Below are 18,287 nucleotides of genomic sequence, written 5' to 3' on the forward strand. Positions count from 1 at the left end.
TTTAAAAGAGCATGTTCATGCAGTCATAAATTCCCTCCATTTGTTTGCTGCACCTCTGCAAGCTCTGAAACACAAGCGATCCTGCTGCCGAATACCAGAGCTGAGAGGCAACGTGGTTTGGTTTTAAATTAACCTCAGTTTAAGACTTTTTTGTTAAACAATGGGTGAACAACATGCATCACACAGAGGAGCAGTGTAATGTCACGGCCAGGCACCCTGGGGCCCTTCCAGTGGCTCCTATTTCACCCCACTCCTGACAGGGTGACTGTCAGGGCTGAAGTGAGGAGCAAATTGTGCCTTTATAGAATCACAGAACAGAATCATAGAACCATTTACTTTGGAAAAGACTTTTAAGACCATCAAGTCCAACACTGCCAAGTCCACCACCAAACCATGTCCCCAGATGCCACTTCTACACATCTTTTAAATGCCTCCAGGTATGGTGATTCCACCACTTCCCTGTTAGGGCTCAGGGGTGGAATTAAGAACACATTCTCCAGGCCAAAACTGTCATCTGCTGCTCACCTCACGTTTAACAGCAAGTGCTTCCATTGTGCCCATCTCCTGCTGAGGCCTCAGCCATCTCCTGCAATCACACAGCTCATGCAGCACTTGGCCTCCTGCCCTCCACAGAGGAGCTGTGCTCCAGGGTGCTTCCACCAGCTCCTGGGTCTGCTGGGTCACACACCTTGTCCTTTCAGAGCTCCAGCCCCTTGGACAGCAGGTACAACAAAGCCTTCTGAACTCCTGCTGGGAAGCATGCACGCATTAGAAACAAATCTTCCATTATTCACTTCCCTCCAACCCCAGCCAATCGGTTTCAGGTTCAAAACCTAAAATCCTTATTTTTTATGAAGAGGGAGAAGAGCAAAACATAGAGAGAAAAGACAGGATTTAAGCACCAGCTTCCAAACTGGAAATAAATCCTGCAATTCCACACAGAAAACAAGATTAAAGTATTCCTTCTTTCCACTAGAAGAGGCAAACCAATGCCTTCATTGATACTTAAAAACTGTTTCCAGTTCCAGAGGCAAAGTCCCCTATCTCTTTCTCTCTCAAAAAAAGTTAAAATCCAATTTGATACACAGTAAAATTTCTCCCCAAAGAAAGGTTTGACATATTAGTCCCTGTTTATGTACAAAACCCTGGCACTCATCAATATGTACAGAAATACTGCTAATTTTTCAGGCTTTCACAAAAGAAGGTCTGTCTCCTAGAATAAGCTGCATTGTAACACCAGTTCTACTTCTCCCCCACTCCTGGGGATCAACAGCCTTAGTTAAAAAAACAATTGTAGCACTGATATAGATAAAAAATAGTCCATTTTAGAGAAGCACAAATACTTGAGAGGAGAAAGGTGGGAACCTTGCTAGGAGGTGGACATGCACCCCCTGATAGGCTGGACTCTAGGCTAAAGATATTCCATAGGCTTAACAAGTCTATCATGTGCAATATGCTTTCACATGAGCTGAAGTTGGTCTCTTTTACCCTTCTCCTTTCTGAATAGAGTTTTGCCTATTGCATTTTGGTTTTCCCCTCCCTCTACACCTGCTTTTCCAGCAGAGTTCCTCTCTAACAGCATGAAACCATGCCTGTGGCATGGGGAATATGAAACACGTGGTGTCTCCCAGCAGAAATCAGGAGTCACAGACCTAGATACCATTGAGACACTGCAGCCACAGCCCAGCATCTCCAAGGGGAAAACTAATAAGCCCCATGTGGCAGAGGACCACGACCAGTTGATCCCACCTTCTTTGTTTATTTTCAGATCCTTCAAAACCTTACCCTCTTTGTTTTAGGAGGCTCTGGTCATTTCCTCTTTGAATTTTTCTCGCTTGCTTGTGTCTTGGACTTTTCTGACTCGAGGTTGAGCTGTTAGTGCTGGCTTTGGATCCATTCTGTTTGCTGTGCCCTCAGTCTTTCTGCCCAGCTGACACAGAGGGTTTGACTGCTTTCTTTTTCTGGGACTGGTCATAGCTGAGGTACAACTCAAAGGACATTGTAGGTTGTTCAAATTCATCTGCCACTTCTCCCTCCCCAGAATTTCAGGAAAAGCCTATCAGTCTTTTGTCCACATCAGAGACTTTTTGCTTCGTGTCTGAAGAAAGCTCCCAGAAATCCCTTTTTCTTTAATCCAATTTGCCAAGTCACTTTCAGCTTTCTATTTTTCCCGCTCTGTATTAGAAGTCTCCAGGCTCAGCTTGGGCCTTTCCAATGTGCTTTTTTTTCAGAGTCCTAATGGTTTTCCTTCTTGATGTGGTTGTCCGAAGACTCTTCCAACCGTGGCAACATTTGTGAGTTCTCCTTTCTGGAGGTGCTGCTTTCATTTTCACAAGGTTCCATGTACATATCCTGAGGGCTCTCACTTGGCTGAGGTGACACAGCTTGTCCGTAGCCCAGTACTCCTCATCTGAAGAGAGAAATGGGAAGATCTGCCCCAAACTTTCCCCTCATGGCTGCTGTAGCCGTAAGTCTCATGGGCTCTCTCAGTCCTAGGAAACCTCTTGGACTTCTTTCCCCTATGAACTGGGCTATTGGACTGTCTGCAAGATGGATGGAAAAGTTCTGAATACTCCTGGTCAGGTTCCTTATCCTCTCTGTGAGAGGGTTCTTGATGTGTTCTGCCTGAGATGCTCCATTTGTAGTCACAGTCTTCAGAGTCTAGGTTCTTTCTCAAGGGATAAGAAAACAAAATAGTTGATCAAAACTTCCCAATATGAATGAAAAGAGCCACTCACCATGGACCATGTGGATGGGAACCTCTCTAACAGAAGACTAAAGTTGTATTTGGTAGTTTTATAGCAAGAATATCACTAATTTTCTCAGGCACAACAGTAGTCAGGGATTTAGAGGCTGCATTTCTAGGGCAGGAATTGATTAAGCATTTTCATTAGGACTAGAGACTTCACAGTTCACTAAGAAACAGAGACAGATGCATACAGAGATTTCTGCATGTCTACACACTGCTGGCTGTGTAGTGCCTATGGGAAATGTTCATCAGTTCACCATTGAAACATGCAGGAATACCACAGCCATTGAAACTGTCATTAATAACTGGGTCTTTATTGCCCATATCTAAATAATTTCATTTCTGAATTCAACATAGCTTTCTACAGCAACATGCTTGCTAGCATTAACTTTCAGTTTCCATACGATTTTTACACCTAAAACCCTTCTCTCAGAGCAAGCTACTTCCTTTATCTGGGCCTAGAACTGTCTCTCTTGAGCATCGTAAAATGAGAAGCAAGCAGATTGCATCTCTTGCTTTATTAAGGGCACTTTTCTGGTGTCTACTGTTAATCTCTCCATCAAGCTGCAAGGTCTTGATCATTGGCCCCTGCTTTCATGCAAAACTGCAGCTGTCAGCAACCCAGTGCTGTGTAGCTAGCAGAGGCAGGAGGTTCATGCCAAAACAAGTCAAAAAACCCATGCAGAGTTAGCACACTTGTGTTACATGTTTTTCTAGAGCCTTCACTTTATTTCCTTGGCCAAAGGGGTTTATTACCTCTGCTGCAAAAACATAAGAAAGCTTATCCATCAAGATAACCAAAGAGGTTCACTTACCTATCTGCCTCTTTGGACACCAGCACAAGCTTTTTCCACCTGGCTATAAGGTTCTTTTCAAAGTCTTCTACAAGGTCATGCTTCAGTCTTCCCAACACCTGTCTCCTTCATGAGAGAGTCAAGACAAATTCATCTTAGTAGAACAGTCGGCATTCTTACCTCTGCTAAACTCTCTACAAAGCAAGTAAAGTTAACCCACTACCTATTGCTGCTAGGTAGACTTCCTGGATCTAACAGCAAAGGTATCACATATTTTCAGCAGACATGTATCATTTACTACAGTTTTACAGAAATGTATCATTTTGGTAAATCAAAGAAGACTTTACCTTAGTCAAGCTCTAATTATTAATATTAATAAACCAAGTTAGTATTTACCATGACTGTTAGTAAGTTTGAAGAGAGAAGCACTAATAATTTTAAGGATTAGCACTTCCTAATTTCATGCTGATTCCTTTACCAATAGAAACTGCTCTGACTCTCATATCCCAGTCAAGTGTTAAGCTTTTGGAAGAACTGAGGATGACAAACTGTCCTCCGTGGCTTCACACCTGCTCTGACATGCCCCTTCCCCATGCCTGGAATATCTAGAACCTCACTGGAATTGTGCCTGGGATGCTGAGCTGTAGCAGCTGGCCAAAGCAACATACCCTCTTCCAGGGAAAGCAGCACGTTCATGGTAAACTGTTATCCTGTGCCTTGACAGACACAATGAAAGTGTGAGAGATTTCACAGCTCTTACCACAAGAATGTCAAGCGTGATGGGCAACTCAGCCTCTTCAGACTTTACAGCAGCTGCAAAGACAAGAAGAGAGTTCAGACTTGTCACACTGAACCACACGCTGTGATTAGAACGGAAGAAAGCTCTGCACTCTGTGAGAGATTATTAGAAAGATCCAAGTGGCAGACAGCTGCTGTCTTGCTCCAAAACAAGCTCCTGAGAAGCTGAACACAAGGGCCAACCGTAAAGAACTTGGGTTCTCAGAGGCAAGGATGACATCTGAGAATCTTAAAACAGGCTCAAATGTTATTGCTTTCCTCCCACAGGACTGCAACCTAACTTTAGCTTAAAGCATCAAGAACTGACACACAACCCTGTTGCACAGCAAATGGAAGAAAAGACTCAGAAACTTGTGAATCTCAGAAGGTGATGTTGAGAACTGCATCACTTATTGAGAGGAGGAAGAGAAATATAAAAAACAAAACAAACACCAAACGACCTAATAAGAGTCCTTTCTGAAACTTTGCAAGCTAGACACTGAAGGAAGGAAGATTTCTAGGTGCTCTTAAAGATCTCAAAGGGAACCCATATCTCTCCTGCAGACACTCCACACTGTCATAGAATCATAGAATGGCTTAGGTTGGAAGGGACCCTGGAGATCATCTAATCATCTAAGAGAGCTTTAGAGGTTTTCTTTTTGAAGGAAATAAGTTCTTTTAACCTATTTGAAGAGCGCTACTACTTTCAGTTCTCTGAACTGAATACTCCTCAACACAGAGATAAGGGTTTATCTAGCTTCAGCAGAACCACAGGACAGTATCTGTTCACCAGAAACCACTGCCCCAGCTCCATTATATTTAGGTCTGTGTTGCTGTGACCAAAGGTTTAGGATTTCTTGTTTGTTTTAGAAGAGTGAATCACTGACACCAGCAGTAGTGGTGTGTTAGTCCTCCCCGGGTCACACAACAAGCCATGAGAAAGTCAAATGTGGATTGTGAAAGGCAGTGTACCTGAGTGTTAAGGCATCTCCTTCATGTACCTGGCTCCTGCTTGTCCTCTTCTTTGGGGGCAATAACAACAAATAGCTCCTGACAGTCCCGAGTAGGTCACAAGCAGTGGAGCAGAGTGTTGAGGCACCCCCTCCATGCAACTGACCCCTACTCCCCTCCTTATTGCCTGGGAACAATAACAGTCATCAATCAGGGAACCCTCTGACAGCCTGGTACACCCACGCTTGGGTGGTGGGCCAAGGAGTGGGGATACTAGAACCTTAAAATCCAGCAAGTTCTGGACATGCACAAAGCAGAATATTACGTTGTCTGAATTTGGCTGAAGTGGAAAAGCAGCTGCAGAAGCCAGTTATCTCAAACCCTGTACAAAGTGATGCTAAGGGAGAGCCTTTGAGCTCTTCTTGATCACAGTGGGCTGTAACCAGCATCTCCCCTGAGCTGGGACACCTCTCAGGACTACTTGATGATACAATCAATGCAAGGCATGGGCAAGAGAACCTCCTCAAGTCTCAACTCCCCCCCATGGAAAGCTGTTGATGCACTGTGAGTATTTAAACTCAAAGGGGGAAATTGTAACTGTGGGCTGCCTTCTTCTAACCACCTCTCGACCTGTCTAGGGGTTTGATTTTATGCACTTATTTTTATGAGTACAGGCGCCTACATGTTTCACTGGATCCAAATATTTCTGTCTGTATGTGTCTCTATGTGTTTTGGATTTATACATATATACACACTTGGATTGAAGGTACCTTGTGGTAAGTTAATGTGACTCTTGTCATTCTCAGCTCTGCAATCAAGTTGCTGTTTTATTACAATGTACTTTACTTGTTAATCTTTAAGTTGGTTAATCATTAAGTGCTGCTAAAGTCAACTTTTGAATAAAAGGTCTCAAGATTTTTTTTTTAAATCTTAACTTTTCTCTATGTTAAAAAAAAAAAAGTCTGCATCTAATTGTGTGATAGTTTCTGCTGTTCTAACATTAGTTAATTTGCAAGGTTTTCATGTGTTTGAGCATTTTCACTTCCCTGCAAATTGCTTTCTTCATCCCTTTCATGTTGTGAGGCTTTTCTCTGGAGGTTATTTATAGGAATGCACTTGTTCTGAAGTGAAGGGACCTTTTTGGCATTTCAAATAAATCTCTAGCCCTTAGTTTGAAGGAGAAAGCTAGAAGGTTATCACTGTAAGTGGCATAATTATGCTCAAACGAAGTGGAGTTTTATTTCCAAAGCCATTCACTCACTCCAAGCTGTGTGTAAAGACACTTGGCTATGGCAGGCTGCCAGAATCAAGACAACCATACCAACTCAGCTAGACTAACATTACACGTCAGGAGGAAATAAATATCTAGCCACCGTTACACACCAGTGCACAAAGGATGAATTCCCACTTTCAGTGAAACAAGCCAGTGTCTTTCTTTCCTCCTTGGGAGCCAGCTGGGCTGGCAGCACATTGCAGTGTCCCCACCTTGCTCCACCTTCTGCAGCATCCAAGACCCTGAGGCCAAGACCCATCAGGTATATTTTAAATACTAATCATATGCTGACAGCAAGGGCTGATAATGCATACATTATACATCCTACATGCATAGAAGAAACAAACTACAGCCCACTGAACTTACCTCCATTACTGTCCTCTTCAGACACCAAGTTCAAGGATGGCAAATTCTCTTCAAGGCAGAGACCCCTTCTGCACTAGGATAAATACAGAGCTTGGCTCAGCTGCCCTTTCCAAAGGAGAGGAGGCAAAGCTATGGTTTCCAAAAGAGGCATTCATTCAGAGGCACAAAACAGAGCTCCCTCTGTCTCAAAGGCTGGCTATCTTATCAAATTTAAAAGCAGTCAATCAGGACAGATTAGGAGAGATGAGAACAAAATAAAGCTCATTAAGTAAGCACTCATGAAACCCACATGTACAATATAATGACTGTTAATAATTCATTAGGATATTGATGCATACGCAAACATATCTATAAACATATTCTTCTATACTTACACCTATGGGTAGAGAGAACACCATCCCAAGGAAGAGTAAAGTTCCACCTTGATGCCTCTTGTCCAACTCACAACCTCATAACCTACCCCAAGAGGGCACTGTCTGGTAGCATTTCTTCTACCACCAGCAGCAATCCCTCGAAACTGAATTAAATGCAGGGATCCCTGGAAGGATGTTCTAAAACTTTTTTTTTTTTTTCTCTTTTTTGTCTGACTAGCTCTTCCTGGGCACTTTCTATTTCTCAGCAGCACTCACTGCTTCTCCACGTTAAGTCATTCAGTGATTCAGGTTGGGACTTTGGTGCCCTGGGATCTGTCAGGACACTCTTTGGGCAGCAGCGAGGTTGACAGCAATTCTCATACCCTCAGATCTAAGTGCCAAAATGAGGGGACACAGGCTGGAGAGTCTGCACTGACAAGTGCATCCTGCCAGTACATTTGGGCTGTGACAAAGCAATTTGTCCTATATAGCCTCTAGAAACCTCAAGAAAAACCAAGCTGAGCAAACACAAGAGCCATGGGCCATTCTCCAGCTGAGGCAATACCAGTATGAGAAACAGTCCCCAGTTGAGGTCTCAAATAGCCTCGTTCCTGGAACAGCAACATTAATTTTGGCCATAGTGCAAGGAGGCAGAGCTGGTCCTGCTTCTCTGCAACCCTTTGAGACGTCCTTTGTACCATGCCTTATTAATGCATAGCTGTATATACACTGGTCTGAAAACAAGTGAAAAATAGGGGCAACTTGGCCACACAGAAACTAAAATTGGAGAGACCCAGAGTGCAAAGATGGCACACATCCACACTGCTGCTGGCCAGCAGTTCCTTTTACTGGCTGATTGTGAAATACACTGGTGGTTTCATTTGAGACCTGAGTTTTGTGCACACCTACCATTTCCTCTGGTAGTGCCACTGCTCACTGAGCACATCTTCATTAAACAAAAGCTTTTCTCTAGTTTAAGAGATCAACACAGCAGTCGAGCATTTTTCCCTTTCCAGGGCATTCCTCAAAAGATACAGTCTGTACCATCCCATGGAAACACCTGTAGGAATTGCCTGCATCTTGGTGGACAGCTTCACCAGCACCAGCCACAAACTGGCCAGCTGGGACAGGTGGGGTGTGCTGGTGAATCTCATGGAGCAGACTGCAGAGCACATCCATGCAGGAATCCCCGTGTCTACTCTCACACAAAAGCTGAACTCACAGCTTGACTGGCTGCTCCTTCCTACAAACACCCAGGAGAAGTTACAGCCTATTGGAACACCCACAACCAGAACTGCTTTTGGCCAGACACAAGCTGCTCTGTCCCTGCTGTGGAAGAGGGGTGGGCTGGCCATGAACACCTGTCCTCCCCTGTACCTGGCTGACACTGGCCATGTCTAACTGGCCTTTTTGTCTCTGGAAGATCAAACAAAACTATGGTGAATTAGATAATTTCAGTTCAGTTGTAGACTGTAGGTCTCTGAAGTTAGGAAGGAGATGTCACCCTGCATGCTTGGTGTCTTGTTGGTGGATTTCTGAATCAGATAGGGCTGAAGATACTCTAATTTAAAATATTACTCCCACGGCTCTGTTCACTCAACCATATTAGCATGAGAGTGGCTGCTCACTAGATTGGCCAGCTCCTTTCCTCTCACATACAGCTCTAAGAAACCTTTGTAAGGTTTGTCAGATATAGTCAGAAACAAATCTACACTCATAGCTGGCCAGCTCCAGGAACAACAGCACTTTTTGCTCTGCCCTGAGCTGCTGTTAAAAGCCTCTGCCTCATCTTGGAGAGGGTGAATCTGGATGTGAAATACAGCAGTTGCCAGATTTCCCAATTTGTCACAAAAAATGTGGTCACATGAGAAAAACACAACCCTCTAGCCATTTGAAGTTCCCAACTGTGCAATTTTAGGGTAGGAAGTGGTAGCCTGCTCAGAACAAGACACCTTGATAGCTTAACTCACTTGGGCCATCCAGTTTTTGAAACCTTTTAAACACACAGAAAAATATCAGAAACCAGTCACATCACAACATAGAAGATGACTTAGACTCAGGTCTGAGGTGATTTTCTCTCTGCATCCAGCATTCTTCACAAGGACAAAGCCAGTTTTTCACTCACCTCCTAGCTCCCTACTGAGCAATGCCTTTCCCTGACTCTTTTTGCTCCAGATGATTAAGTCTTGTTATCTGAGAGGATATTTTATAGCTGTCTGGGAGCACAACGATTCACACATGCCTTCAGATGGCACAGAAACACATTGGCCTCCAACTCTGAAAGTGATTCATTTGCACTTAAGCATCCTAACTCTAGATCTGAAACCCAGTTTATTGCATTCTAGCTATCAAGTACAAGCGAATGTGTATTTTAGACATTTGTAAAGGCTGGACTGGAAAGCTGCTTTGATATATTTTCCACTAAAAAAGAAGAAGAGCAGAATTCATGATGCTGTAATGCAAATGAATGTGGTTTTGCACTGTATGAACGTTTCCTCTGAAACAGATTTCGATTCCTTGAAATGCCTGCTGTTGCCTGACTTAGCAAGAGCAGCACTTACTTTCCTAGAGGAGAAAAGATGGAGAAAGCTCATCAGTCTCCAACAACAACAAAAAAACCTCAACAAAATGACAACAACAAAAAGAACACTTCACAACCCCCCCTATTCATCTTTGCCATGCACATTATAAATTTTTTTCTCATACACTTCCTTTTAGTTACTCAGAATTTGGTTTAGGTTCTTCTAGACATTATTAATTTGCTAGCTGGAACACAACACTGGGGAAAGGATAAGGTTGATTAGATTGCTGTCTGTAGGCAGGGCAAAAAATATACACCCAGCACATTTTTACTGCTTATTTTAAAAAAATATATAAACAAACAAAGCACGTCTCCTTTGTGATGAAAACCTCAGAACCATGCAGCCACTTGGGTCCCTGAAATTCATCATTTAGCAAGCAGCAGCACGGGGTGATAAAGGCACTGGGAGCACAAAGAACTCCCTGAAATAATTTCTGCTGAGCATATTCATGTAGAGCACCTGGTGGGAGAAATTACAAAAGCAGTCACAAAAGACAGGGGACAAACAAGCTCCAATTTCTCAGCCAAAAATCCATCTGCAGGTGTAGGAGTGAGTCATTCATAACTTGTCCTCATTAAATATGGTTTAGATAAAAATTGCCCTCATTTAAACCAAAAAGGCCAACCTGCAAGAGAATGACTTAAATGCACACCAACAAATTACATGCTCACCTACAAGCAACGAACCCACACATATCACAAGCAAATTGCCAGTTCAGCAAATGTGCAGTTGATGTGTGCAGAAAAGTTGGGGATTTTTATTTAGTTCTGCTGCACCGACCTATTAGAAATGAGAATTTATTTCATAGAGCACAAGGAATGAACCTACAGCTGGGAGTGAAGGCAGCACAAAGTATTAAAATTCATTTTTAAGCTAAGTTTGAAATATGCCTGTGGCAAAAGGATTAAAGAAACAACCCCATTTCAGCTGTGACATAACACAGGATAATTCACACATAATTGTAGGGTATTTTTTTCCTGCTAATATTTAACTGCACTCGTAGATTTCTTTTTGTGATTCCAGATTCATCACAGTCCATTGCTGAGACTTGTAGCTAGCTCACAGCTCTAAGAAGACAGAAGTTGAAAAGCCCTTGAAACCTCTCAATTCCATAAGGTGTTTCTCAAATGTGGAAGCATGAGGCCTTCATTTCCTCTCCCCTATGATTTTCTTACAAGGCTTACCCAAATTTTCTTTGGGTTCTGCTGTGCTTGTTTTTTTTTTTTCTTAAATCTCATTTTTAGATGAGACAAGAAGAAAAAAATGTGTTAAGAAATAGCAAGTTTTGGCTATTGCAAGTCCTGTGATACAAATGCTGGTACTACTTTGTTCTGCAAGAAGTGCAGAATCTCCCCAGAAGGACAAAATCACCTCCAAAGCCAGGTAGCAATTTGAAAAATGTCACTTAGAGCCTTTTTTTGCTTTTTTTCCCCTATATTTACTGCCAGAGAAAAAGGCTGCAGTGTGTAAGCTAAAAGAGCAGCCCACGAGTCAGAAGAGTGGCTCTCAGCAAGCAAGTTTCAGACTTCAACCAGAGGGGTTCCAGGGAGACACTGTGTCACTCTTCTGTCTGAAGTGTCCATATGACATACATAGATGAGATCCCATTCAGGGTTTTATTCTTCTGCCAGTTTTATTGCTTGGAGATAAAATTATTATGTATGAGAATGTCCCATTGCCATATAGCAGAAATTAACTTTTTTTTTTCAGTACATTATGTTACTTTATGTAACCATGAACATCTCTGATGTCAATCCCAAACAAACTATAGCTGCCCAGGACCTGAGGAGACCAGCAGCTCTGGGTCCTTGGCTATGTCCTTCCCTTTTCTGCTATCTCCCAAAGCCAGCAGTGAATTAACTCCTCCATATTCCTGCCATTCATTCTTTGCAAGCATAATTACCTTTCCAAAAAGCGTACACTGCATAACACCTCCCAGAGCAGGGGAAGAGCTTCAGACTCCATCAGAAAGTCCTACTGATGGACAAGCCTTGAAGGCTCATTCCAGGAGAAGTGGTTACTGTATGACTCACGTACAAAGCACTAGTTTAGTGCTCCATCCACCTCACTCCTCTCACCAACAAGCAATTGTTTGCCAATCTGAAGTTATGAATCAAACACCTGAACTGACTAAAACTGGCATATGCCCTTTAAATAGGTTAACAGCTGCATGGGTGTAAGTAGCTGTATCTTTCAGAAGCATCTGAGTGCTGAACTGTTCCTCTCCAGTATGCAAATGGAGCAGAAACTGGGGGAAGCAGCCCTATTTCTGTGACAGCCTCTCCTACACCTTTCCACTTCCCCACCTCCTCTCTAGCTCAAGGGATAATTGGAACTTTGGAGGTCACCACCACAAAAACCTCTCAGCTGCTTCACACCAGGTAAAGTCCAGCCCAAAATCAGCTCTGGCTTCAGAGACAAACTGCTCCTCACCTTACTTTGAGTACTGCCTGGAAACAGCTGAGGACTCAAGTCTTTACACTCGTACGCCGTCACTTGCCTGTATAAAAAACCCACAGAGTCTGTTTTGAAATAGGAAAAAAAAAAAAAGAGAAGAGAAGAAAAGAAGGATGTGGTCATGCCATTTAGTAAGAGTACTGGTGGTAGGCTATGTCTGCAAGCAAATGCTCTCATGCTCTGTAGAACAATCTGGATTGAAGCAATGCTGATCTGCTTGCTGGGGTTCAGGTAAAGTAATTCATATTTTAACTCATAACTTCTTTTTTTTTCAATAATTCAACAGCAGTGTTGATTATAAAGCACTGTTTTTTAAGCTAGTTGGATGATTATTTCTTATAAAGATCAAACAGTAAGATCAAACGTGTAGTGTCACTTAGCTTAAAGCAGAAAGATCTCTGGTTTCGTGATGAGCATAAAATATATTCTGTTGCAATCAAAATACTTAGAATAAAATTATAAGAAATTACCCAACTACAGATGAAATATATGGCATATGTGGGATTTATTGCTCTTCATTGCACTAAGCCATCTTTGTGCACACACAAGAGAATCATTTATATCTAATATAAGTTCTAGGAAATAGATATAAACCAAGTCTGCTTCCTAGCAGTAACATTATTTGGTTTGTATTGATCAGGAGGGTAATGATGGTAAATTCTGTCCAAGTCTTTGCTGAAGCAGTGACCTCAATTCTCCTCATTCCTCTTTTGTGGTATGGCTAGATGAAAAATGATTGGTTTGCTGCATTCTGTCATCCGATTATCATTTTCTTACTATTAAAGCTACGCCTACACTTACAGTAAGCCAGCTATTTTATGATGAGGATGTTCTTGCTAATGAAGCTTTTGAGGATAAGAACATCCTTAATCTGTTGTCTCCAATCTGTGCTAACATGTAGACTTGTGTCAATCCCAAGTCAGATCCAAGCCACAAAGAGGAAACCATTCATGTATCCTGCTGTGCTGCAAAACTCTAGCAAATCTAATGTTGTAAAGCCTTTCTGTTCCATTCCTAGGTCAGAACACCTTTACTGCTAGCTCCTGCTATCCATAAACCCAATTAACATTTAACTAGTCCAGAGGAAGCAGAAAATCCTCACTCAGTAGGAGAAACAAAGAACAAATGGTGCAGTGATGACACAAGGTCTGGACCAGCTAAGACACACTCCCTCAGGTAGTGTTAATTACAGGTTCTTATGTTTTCTTCTGGCTTCTAGAATTTGTCAGAAACAATCCTAGAGCTGCAGGTGATTCCTTCAGGAGACCTGTGGAGGACAGAGGAATCTTCTTCAGGAGGTTGGGAAAGAGAGTCAGAAAAGGAGTCGTTGGGCAATGGTAGATCACTAAAGCCTGGCTGCAGTGTTTGGAAACACACTGGAATTGCCCACAGAAGAATCTGTTTGCAAGCACCCAGAAGACAACACAGCAGTAAGTAACAATCTGCACAGATTCATCTGAGAATGACTGGAAGAGATGTAATTTGGCTTTCTTCTCTGACACACTGACAGAACTGGGGGACAGGGTGTAGGAGGGGGAAACCAGCATCAAACACTATCTCTAAAGAAATTCTCATAAGCAAAGGAAACATGATCGATGTGAAACTTCTATACGATTAGTGAGTACCCACTGAGATACTAATCAGTCCTTGCCATACAGAAAAGATGTCTTTGGTACAGTTCAGTATCTTTCAGATTCAGTATCATCAGTATTTTTATGCATGATTTGGACAATGCAGTAAAGATGATGCTTCTAAAATGACTGCAAAGTTATTTGTCAATGGAAGCAAATCTTCAAACAACTTTAAGCAAAAACATTACTCAGTATAAACTGGCTGTAAAAGTTCTCTTAGATTACTCAAGATGTGAAAGTCAAATTTGAGGAGAGGCAAAATGATTAAAAAAATCAGTTTTTTTGAGAATCCACTCCATTTGAGTACCTGAAGTTACCAGGTTAAAGGCTGGGTAACATTTTCTTGAAATTAACCATTTTCAAGAGTAATTCTATATGTAATTTTGCACTAATAAATTCTAAAAAAAAAAAAAAAAGGCATTCAGTGAAATAGAAACCCAGTAAAAGTAGAATCAAAACTCATACTTTTAAGAGCAATTTTCTGGTATATTTATATAGCACACAAGGCACTGGATTAACAGGTGTTGTCACTCCCACAGAATGTGTAATGTCATCCAATTTTTCCCTAGCTAAATGGATGCTCTTGGTCACAGGACACACACACTCACACCACAGCAAACCACTCCTACTCCCTCTTACCTGTCCTGCCCTCAGATGGCAGCAGGGCCTGCCTGCAGTAATCCCTTGCACACATGGCATCAATGCATCTCACCTTTAGTGGCACTATCTGACCCCTCAGGTACCACCAGCACATGGATTTCTGAGCAGTTGCCAGACACTGCTGGCTCAGACAGATTGACTGAACCTCAGATTGACTAACAAACCAAAGTTCTCTTTTTGTTCTCACTTCTGACAGACAAATCCACCGATAATGATCAGGTTTCCTTTTGCTGTTTCCTCACAAAGCTGTGGCTGTCCCTCAGTGAATTTGTGGATCCCACTAGTAGCTGGGTTTTAGCCCTCCTCAGCTTTCTTGCAACCATTCCCTCACCCACTTAGCAGCCCTTGATCTAACACCTGAGTTTTCTAATACTACTTAGTTATTTCTAGTGCACTTTATGAAATGCAAGTGACTTCAATCTTCAGCCTCTCCCTTATCTGAAAAAGCAGACGACTCATCGAAGAATCTAATGGTCTGGCAAGATCTGTCAAAGCCATTATCTTATTTAGTATTTCTCCTTAAAAATCTATATGAAGCCTTGTCTCAGCAATTATAGAATTGCTTTAATCGCACGGGACACGCTTTCCTTCAATGGAGAGACTAGATTGATCCTTTTCCAGATACACTAATAACACACATGCTTCATAAGAATTACTGGGTTCAGCCTTCAGCTTTATGTCTCACCTCTTTCCATGGTTTTTTGAGCTGGAAATAAGCTGTTGCTCCTAACGAGCCTGTTAAGCTCTGAGTGTGTTCTGTGTTCAGATAGAGTTATTCTCATTATCACTCACTGATTCCTGTAAATCATCCCACCTCTGACCTCCAGCACAATATCAGCATCCTTGTGAAAAGCAGAGGTGTAAGAAAACCCAAGGCCAAAACCTCTCCACTTACTCCTAAATTTCTTCTGAGCTACTTGGTTGTCTGAGCTGGGCTGGAAAATCTTACCACTAGTTTCTTCTTCAGCATTAGGATTTTTTGTGATTTTGTTTTAAAGAGTGTACCAAAAATTACTTTTAAGGTGTAGATTGTTAAAGCAATTGTATATTTTCAGTGATATAACAGTGATAACACTTATTCTACAAAAAAAATATACTTTTTGAAAGAACTGTATTATTAAGATGTCATGCCTTCCATTTGCTAATCTTTGCCAGAGTATCTAAGATAATCAGTTAAAATTTAAAGTACTTGCACACCCAAAATTTAACCAATGCTGAAAGTTAAACAAGCCAGAAAGCTCACTTACTTAATTCACACCTAGATAAAACATCACTCTTCTTAAGCTAACCCTCTAAAAAACTGCATCAGATAAAAGCACTATATGAAATTTAAATATCCATACAATTGTGGGTGTAATAAAAGCACATCAGCAAAAGCTACTGATGCATAGCAAATCACAGACACAAGAGTAAAATGCAAGCTATCAGTCTGAACTGCCTGAATAGGGAACAATAATTTCATGAATTTCTGTGTAGCAAAGGAACCAAACAAGTCTTGTGGAAGTTACAATAGATGTACAAGGGACTAGAGATCTCCAGCACGCTTTGGAGTTTTTGAGAACATATGTTTGAATGGATCAGTCTCTTTAACATCTGAATGGGACTTTTTAAAGGGCATGGTAGTCTGTGGTTGCTGAGTACCTGCCACTGAGAATCTGGTCCCTTCGTAATGGATCAAGCCACTCAAACTGGAAATAAAAAGCTCCGTGGTGAAATGAGGACTCGTTTTCTATAGTAGCCAAAGACTGATCAAGTGGCTCAAAACCAAAAAAGCCCAGAGCTGTGTTTGAAAATAGCTTGCTCTTATATATCAAGGCATTAACTGGGAGCCTTGCACGTTTCTAACTTGTTCTCTCTGTTGTTTAGGGGAGAAATGACCAACAGCAGTGGGGAGTGCAATTTTACAGACATCGACAGACTAGCAAAGACCCTGCAGTTTGGGATCTGCATCCCCACCTTCATTCTTGGGCTGGTTCTCAACGCCCTGGCCCTCTCGGTGTTCTGCTGCTTTTGGAAGAAACAGACCAAAACCTCAGTTTACATGACCAATCTTGCTCTTGCAGATGTCTTGCTGCTCCTGTCGCTCCCACTCAAGCTGTACTACTCTACCACAAAAGCGCCCGGACTCCTGTGCTCATTCATAGAGTCTCTCTATTTTGTCAACACATATGGCAGTATCTTCATCATTGTCTGCATTACTGTTGACAGATATATCTGCATAAGGCACCCATTTGAAGGTCGAGCTAACCAGTCCCCCAAATGGGCTATCTTGGTTTGTTGCTTCATCTGGGCAGTAGCTTGGCTTTGCAGCAGCCCAATGTATGTGTTTCACAAGAAAGATTATTTTAGATGCTTTTACAACATGTCAGAACAGGCCTGGAGCACACCCATCATTGTTTCTGTGGAAGTCTTTGGATTCCTGATCCCGCTCGCAGTGATGATTTTCTGCTCTGCCCAAAATATCTGGATTCTTCTGAGTCACCAAAGTCAAGCTAAAAAGCAAGTGGAAGGCACTGGCTCCTTACGAGTCATTATCATCAACCTCGTGGTGTTTTTGGTGTGCTTCACACCCATCCACCTTGGGATCTGCCTGCAGTGCTTGGTGAGACAGCACGTGATAGTGGACTGCACTCTGAAACAAACCATCAGCCTCTTCATTCAGGTGTCCATGATATTAGCCAACCTGAACTGCTGCCTGGATGCCATCTTTTATTACTTTGCTGCAAAAGAATTCCGGAAGAAAACACACCTGAAGAAGGTTATTGAAATATGTCCTGTCTTTAAGCCTTGTGCCACGTGATGGGACTGCCTGCAGTGGCTCTTCCTCAGCTCTCAGTTGCCTCACAGGACTCCACCAGCATTATCCCTGGCATAGCAGTGGGGTCACATTGGCCATGACATGGAGGGTACAGAAGGGAGAAGGACAATGTTTTTCCAGTGAATGTGAATCTGTTCCATATTTTTCTCCCCTTTAAAGGTGAAAGGAGAAAAATGTTGGAAAAAAAAAGAATGAGCATTAGCAAAGTGATGGAGTGACACCAAAAGAAGCATTAACCTTGACAGTAGCTACTAAATGTGAAAGGCTGGCCAGAGGAAAACTACCCAGATCACTGGAATGCTACTTAAAGTCAACCTTTGTCGTTGCTGCACCAGTTTTCCTTTTGCCTGCATGATCAGAAAGTTGGTGCTAAGGGCTAAACATAGAAATAACTATTCAAAACTTTCTTTCTAACTTACAAGGTATCTCGGAGTTAAAAGGCAGTATCTGGCCAGAAGTCTGGCCCTGCTCTTTGCTTCTGTAAATCCTACAGAAGGTCACTATGGGAGCTCGTTTGCTTTAAAGGGCTTGGTTAATGGTGAAACCTCGCTCCTGTAAGCATTATCCACTGGTCAGGGCTGCTGCACAGGACAGCAGCCTCTGCTCTGCCATGGAGGACCAGCATACAACCCAAAGGAGCTACCAGTGACTCCTTGAGCAACAATCATTTCTGGTTGTCTTTGCTGAGGAATCAGCACGGTTTTCTCCTGCAATATTAAAACTGCTTTTGCACATGAAAAGCAAAACCAACCACCTTCCAATGTGAAGGCATTTGGTGAAAGGCTGTATGTGATTAACTGTATTTCTACATCACTGTGTTTCTATCAAAAGCATAACACGATACATGCATGAACAACTTCTGTCTGTCTTCTCATT

The 18,287-nt window shown here is 42.2% G+C and overlaps 1 protein-coding gene across 1 annotated transcript; it reads left to right on the forward strand.

Annotated features, from left to right (window-relative positions):
- Nucleotides 1-16,466: 16,466 nt before the first annotated feature.
- GPR55 (G protein-coupled receptor 55) lies at nt 16,467-17,393 on the forward strand. The gene has a single exon (XM_008939948.1). It carries the CDS (start codon nt 16,467-16,469, stop codon nt 17,391-17,393), a length of 927 nt encoding a protein of 308 aa, XP_008938196.1.
- Nucleotides 17,394-18,287: the final 894 nt, after the last annotated feature.

This window comes from Merops nubicus, unplaced genomic scaffold (genome assembly GCF_000691845.1).
Source record: "Merops nubicus isolate BGI_N331 unplaced genomic scaffold, ASM69184v1 scaffold5635, whole genome shotgun sequence".
Lineage (NCBI taxonomy): Eukaryota > Metazoa > Chordata > Aves > Coraciiformes > Meropidae > Merops > Merops nubicus.